Genomic DNA, 6,881 nt, shown 5'->3' with positions numbered 1-6,881 from the left:
CTGGTGACAGTATGGTTTCAAAGGAGACAAACAAAATACCTCCAGATATCGTTCAGGTTGTTATGGTAATGAAAGAAAACACGGTTATTGGTCATAGAAAGGAAAGAATGATGAACACATCTTAGTTATACGGTTTATGTTTACAGTTGCACAAGAAGGAATTTTTGAGAGATCGGTACTTCATGAGGTCTAGATCATACAACGCATCGGCAAAAACTTCATTACTGTGAGCTGAATTCGGAAAAAGGCTGTAATTTTCGTCAAAACTGACTTAAGCTTCAATACTTGTAACTTTGAATGGATTATAATAATCAGCCTGAAGGGAGTCAAATCCAAATGAAACATATCCTCTAACATCGTTATAAAAAAAACACCCATATTATCCCTGGTTAGTTTGTGTCTTTTTCCCAATTGTCAAGGTTCAAAGCAATAAAAAGGTGAAAAGAGTTCTATGAGTAACACTGTAAGTAAAAAAAGAAATGGTAAGTGTATAGGGGAAGAGGACTGGCATAATAAGGTGACCAAAAGGTACAATCTTCAAATCAATCTAACATGGTGCAACATGGAAATAGGTTTGTATCTTATGAGTGGACTCTTAATCATAAAATACTTTTTAATCTCAAGAATATTTTTTATTGAAGGAAGGTCTGATGCTGATGTGGTAGACAAATCTTGCACAAGCTTCTTTCAATGGTGATCTCCATATTTTTTGGCCAATTACAGTTTGTACTTCAAGGTAATTTAGGACTTGTAATGATTTTCATTTGTATTAAAATGACTGCTGTTTTGATTGTCTACCTTTCCAATGTGTGCTTAACTATAAGGTCTGGGTTAAAATGCCCTATTGTCTACCTTATTGTAACAGTAACACAATGTTTACTGGTCATCTGGAAGTACTAAGCAAAATGCACATATGTACTGATTGTCAGTTTAAGTTTCCATTGAATGTCTTCAATAGAGCAAAATTGCACTTTTACACAAGTCATTATTCACACCTTTAACTCTTTTGGCCCCTTATGTTATTTCAAACACTTGAAGAGCTGTATCTTTTTTTAAACTGTCATTGCAGTAAAAAGGGGAAATATTTTATTCCTTTTAACAAACATTAGTGTAGTCTAAATCCTTTTTATATGGGCTTAAAGCTACTAATCAGTCACCTCTCAAAAAAGACAAAAAAGAAAATTGCACTGGGAAGATCTGTTTGACAGAAATCTATAGCCCCCTGTAAATAAGTGTTTAACAATGGTCAAATTCCTTCTGTGAGTATAAAGGAGCAGGCTTGGTATATCTACATTTTAAAAATTACTTTCAGCCAAAATCAGAAGTAGTTTGTGTTTTATGTGTTTCATTGCACTTGTCTACTTGCAGTAGTTCATACTACTAGTACAATAGATTTAAGAATGTCCAAACTACAAATACATTTAATCCTTTTTAGGAAATAATGTTAGGGTTGTTAATCAACTCTTTGACAAGAGGAAAAAGATATGGTATACTGCACTTGTTATATCTACTCTCATTTGACATGGATAAAGTTGACAAAATTACCAATTTTCTTCTTCTTTTAGAAAGACGCATCATTTGTATTAATTTCACATCACATATCATACATGGCCTATCATTGGAATATCATTACCAATACTCGAAGCACGACTGAAGCGACACGGAGATGGACCTGGGGTCAAAGGTCGACCCCATCAAGATACCAATCTGCAGCTAATTCAAGGCTGCCAGGCTTCCATCGAAAAGTCATCTCATAGCAGCACACACATTTCCTGCTCGATGAAAGTTTGAACATTTTTTTTTCATACACTTTTAAAAACACTTGCTTCGGTGAGGATTGTCGATATCCCTCTCTTGGTTCCAATCGTAGCGCTTGATGAACACTAAATTAGCCCGCGTGCTCATCGCTCTGCTCCAAAACATCCACACAAGCAAGTCTTCACTGTTTTCATTCATTGCACCACCTTACAGAGTTGGTGTAGACTTCAAGTTTCTCATGGCAACCCACAAATCATTTGCATTGCATTTACAAGGTGCCAGCTTCCTTAGACCAAGACATCCCAAGTCTTCATCCATTTCCACCTCCTCCTCCTCAAGTCTATTGCATATAATCCCACTGGTAGAAAAGGTAGCTCCTCCTCCTCCTGCTTGCCTCTTAGTCGATGTCTGTGGTGGTGGCCTGGGTCTCCTCCTCCGTTGGCCGGGTGTAAGTGAAGCCACTGAACTCGTTCTGGTTGATGGACTCTACGATCTTGGTGGTGATGGGCGTCAGCTTGGGTTCCTCCCGGGTGAAGTCTGTGTCGAAGTTGTTCCAGTCTTTCTTAGTTTTCTGCAGGGATACACAAATTTTGACAAATTTCAGATAAGATCTTTCTTGCCTATCAAAACAATGACACATTACATTTATCTCGATTAGCCAATATCTTTATCCTCGATACACGGAACAGTTAGTACATGCTTTGTTACTTCTCACCTTCATAATTGTAATTCATTACTCTTTAGATTACCCGACAGCCAAATTAACCGATTGCAAAAAGTTTAAAATGCTGCTGCCCGTCTTGTGACAAACTCAAGATCATCTCGTAACACTCCCATCCTGAAATCTCTTCACCGGCTCCCCGTTCAATTACATACAATCTGATTTGACAATGATACCACAGACTGATTATATGAAGTCGACACTCAAGTTGACTGGTAATATATACAGGAAGACTGTTGCACCACATCACTGCACATCAGACTACACTATACTTAGACAACAACAAAGCCTAATTAGAATATGGATTTAATTGCTGAGACTCGAGATGCTCTTTCAATAGACTGGTTCACGGTAAGCATATGTCCCAAATGACCTCGAATATCCACAGATCTTCAAAACATGAAGTGGTCCCACTTTGTACATTTTGAAATAATCACTCCTACAGCGATGGAGGTGCTACATAAATAGCCTTTGTTTCCCCTATTCAAAGAATCCTTCCACCTGTGTATCATGGAGTGCTGCGCTCGTGCATAAATGAATAATGATTACATAACTTTCATGAGCACGTATCCAGTATTTTGTCTTCGTGTATTTTCAAATTTGGTCTGCAATGACCTTTATCTGCCCATGCTCAGACTGCAACTATGAACTGGCATATTGCTAATTAACAAGCATATTGTCAAAGCATAAGTTGTCAAACCTGAAAACTAACTCATAGGTAAGGTATTAAAGTGAAGATAGAGAGAAAGTTACTTACAATCTTAGGTTTGAATGGAGGCTCTACTTTGAGCTCTTCTAGCTCTTGCCAATGGATCTCTCTGAAGAAGGAGTGTGATAATATAGCTCTCTCTCCGCCCTGCGCCTCCATGCAGCCTAGACGCTTGCTTGGGTTCTTTGTCATGAACTGCATCAGGAAATAAAAGTATCACAATTAAATCAAATCACAGGCAATATACTCAGATGTTTGAGAACGGTCACATCAGTGCCTAATTATTCACTTGTCTATTGTTTGATTCCCAATTTTGCAAGGTGTATTCCTATGAGGGCATGTGTCTCATCAGGGTTCTTACACTTTCATATCTATTAAAATATTTTTTGATTTCCAAGATAAATAATACTTACATGTATTTTCCAATATTCCCATGTATTCTGCATAAAAAGTATACACTTAAATCAACCTTGCTACTATTTCGCTTTTATATTGCAAGGGTTAAAATTCTTTTTTTTTAGAACTTTGGATTTTGGATTTGTGGAACTTTCTGGATTTAGCATGTTTTGGAAATAAACTCTTCATATATAGGTTGCCGTTCTGAAGTAGCATGTACTTGAATTCCCTGACGTTTTACTTTTTGATAGATGACTACCAATTCCCCAGGCTTTCCAGACACCCCCCCCCCTCACACAAACCCCCCACTTCCTATCATACGGTACTCACAGCTTTGAGGATGGACGTTGCTTCTTTGCTGAGCCACACAGGATAGAGGACATCATCATGGAGGATGGAATCAAACAGATCATCTTCGTTATCTGCTTCAAACGGTGGTTGACCAGCCATCATCTCATACATGAGCACTCCAAGAGCCCACCAGTCTACCGATGGACCGTAGTCTAGCTCTTGTAGAATCTGATATTAATGATAATAAATAAGATCATCAGTTTTCTTTTGATTTGTAAGTAATCACTATATTTAACCACTGTTATTTTTTTTTTATTCCACATACTAAGAATCTTGCTCTATGATTGGTCAAAAGTAAATCACGGGATGAAAGATAGTTCGCCCATCATTGATGGGAGAAGAAAAGTTTGTTGCACTGCGTAGATAGTAGTACTATCTACACAGTGCAACGCACTTTAGTTGTATGCGTTGCGCTATTACTCTCCTCTTTAAGCGCTTTTAGTGTTCGTACGAAAACTTTGGTCACGCACGAACCATGGTCACACAACCTTGCGAGCTATTAATTGATGACTTGTTGCTCTAAAACGATGGAAGAAGTCAAATGTTTCTGATGTGAAATATAACGCAAATAATCACCTTTTGGTTTCAAGCGATGGCAAACTATCACTTCCTCAGCGATCTGAATGTATACGCTATCTTTCCTCAGCTTCGCTTCAGAAAGATAGCTAATATCAAGATTGCCTCGAAAGTGATAGTTTGTCCCATCGCCTTCACCAACGGTAATTATTTTCCTACTATAGTCACTGGACTCATATACAGCTAGCAGTTTGTGTATAATTATCTGCTTTCTTAGGAGATTTCTTTACATCATGTATCACTTGCATGAATAAAACTTCTAAAATCTTTCAAAGCCACCTTCACATCCTTAAAAATTTATCCTAATGATTGACATTCTGGTGGCTATTACTTAAGTGCTACATACAACTGAAAAGAATTCCTCAATCTCTCTGGCCATCTTACAAGGTTTGAATTCAAAGCAAACATTCCAATTTGGGCAGGAAAAGTTTCTGTTTAGATAAAAGCTACAGACACACTAATCTGGTTTTATACACAAATTATACCCAAATTTTAGAGCTCACATGTTGTCCTTCACATGTGACGGTGCTGGCACATTTAATGAAATGAAATGAAATCAATTATCAAAACACAAATCCTTGCATTCAGCCTGCCAGGTTTTGCACATTACAACAGCGTATGCACTGATGCACAATTAGATGCTGTATGCAAATACTCCTTGCGTAAACACAACTGAAAATTAAATTATTTTTCTGATGTACTACCTACATGATATGTGGCAAGTACTTTACTATATTTTTCAATGCTTAAAAGCTTTGCTGATACCCTTGGACGGTACTCACCTCAGGAGCAATGTAGTCTGGAGTTCCACAGAATGTTGCAGTGGTACGGCCATCTAGGATACCCTCCTTACACATACCAAAATCAGCCAGCTTACAGTGGCCGTCCATATCTAGTAGAATGTTGTCTAACTTGAGATCCCTGGGTGGGGCACAAAAAAAAAACATGATATGTAATGAAATGAGATCATGATGATTATTATCTCAATTACCCAATGTAAAAGGATCAGTAGCATATTTCTGACAAATTTCTATATTCGTTTAGCTAACAATGTCTAATATAATGTATCACTTCAGATTCCTGTATGGTGCACATGAATGATGTTTGAGTCATACTTTGAATTGAAATGAAGTCATATTTATATCATTCACATGCTCTATTGCACATCTACTATAAATCCTAAACATAAATATATTGATCAAAATTTTCTATAAAGGCCTACAATATGGAGAGTAGCATTCTAAGCAGGTTGTGCTGCACATGTTTCTTTCTCGAAACAATTATTACATGGAGCGATAGCATTAAACTAAAACAGGTTTGATTGTATATATATGTAGTTATTTCACACAAAATAGAATTTTCATTTGAACGTATACTTGAGAAAATTATAAAATTGGTGTACAATTTAGGCAATGTTTGGGAAACATAAAATAGATTTTAAAGTATGTCGGCCGTAATGGAGAGACCTGAAAAATAAGATATTTATATAGAGCAGAGGAACTGGAGGGAGTCATTACCTGTATATTACCCCATGCCGATGTAGAAACATTAGCGCTAACGTGACTTCGGCAGCATAGAATCTGGCACGTGGCTCGTTAAACTTGCGGGCTCTCTGGATCTGGAACATTAGATCCCCTCCATTGACGTACTCCATAACAAAAAATAATCGGTCCTGCACATTTGTAATATAGAGAGAGAGAGGGAGAGTGAGAGTGAGAGTAAGTAAGAGGGAGGAAGAGAGGGTAAACGACAGACAGGGAGAGATTCAGAGAGAGGGGGAGATGAAGAGAGATGGGGAGGGAGAGGGGAGAGAAAAAGAGTGAGAGGGAGAAAGGAAGAGAAGAGAAGAGAGGGAGAGGGAAGAGGGAGAGGGAGAGTAAAAGGGGAAAGACAGAGAAAGAGAGGGAGAGACAGACAGAGAGACAGACAGGAAAAAGTGGAGAAGAGAGGGAGTGGGAGAAAGGGAGATAAGATGAGGAATGGGAGTGTAAGACAGAGACAGAGGCAGAGACAGAGAAAGACAAAACATCTTGCAAGACTGCAGTGAAGAAGTCCCAAGCCAAGTGAGGCTCACCATATGGTTATGATGCAAACCTGCTGAGGGTATTCATCTGGGTCTTTCATTTCTATATTACTGAAGATCAAATTTCAATTTACCTCCTCCTTTGCTTAAAAAGGGTAGGTCTAGTCCACCATACTGTAATGAAGCTTCGTTCATGCACGTGCATTGTTCTGATACAACCAGACAGGGTTTAAAAGTAATAATCTGTACACAAAGTCTGTAATTGCCTAGACATGAACATGATTTCCTTGAAACAATAAGGAAACATTGGCCATCTAATTCAAGTTCAAATTTTCATACTGCATTGG

At 38.0% G+C, this 6,881-nt stretch overlaps 1 protein-coding gene across 4 annotated transcripts in view; it reads right to left on the bottom strand.

Moving 5' to 3' along the window:
• Positions 1–1,516: 1,516 nt before the first annotated feature.
• LOC100890668 (calcium-independent protein kinase C) overlaps positions 1,517–6,881 on the bottom strand; it is a 71,956-nt gene continuing 66,591 nt past the window's right edge. For all 4 annotated transcript variants that reach the window (XM_030998736.1, XM_030998733.1, XM_030998735.1 and 1 more), the window contains exons 11-15: positions 6,029–6,183; positions 5,294–5,432; positions 3,915–4,103; positions 3,237–3,383; positions 1,517–2,329 (exon numbers count right to left, since the gene is read on the bottom strand). In XM_030998736.1, coding sequence (XP_030854596.1) covers positions 2,156–2,329; positions 3,237–3,383; positions 3,915–4,103; positions 5,294–5,432; positions 6,029–6,183 — 804 coding nt within the window. In that variant the 3' untranslated portion in view covers positions 1,517–2,155. The remainder of the gene's footprint in view (positions 2,330–3,236; positions 3,384–3,914; positions 4,104–5,293; positions 5,433–6,028; positions 6,184–6,881) is intronic.

The sequence above is a fragment of the Strongylocentrotus purpuratus genome, unplaced genomic scaffold, assembly GCF_000002235.5.
Source record: "Strongylocentrotus purpuratus isolate Spur 01 unplaced genomic scaffold, Spur_5.0 spur5_scaffold_5, whole genome shotgun sequence".
Taxonomy (NCBI): domain Eukaryota; kingdom Metazoa; phylum Echinodermata; class Echinoidea; order Camarodonta; family Strongylocentrotidae; genus Strongylocentrotus; species Strongylocentrotus purpuratus.
Note: the sequence above shows the minus strand (reverse complement) of the source record. Positions and strands in the feature narration are given on the sequence as shown.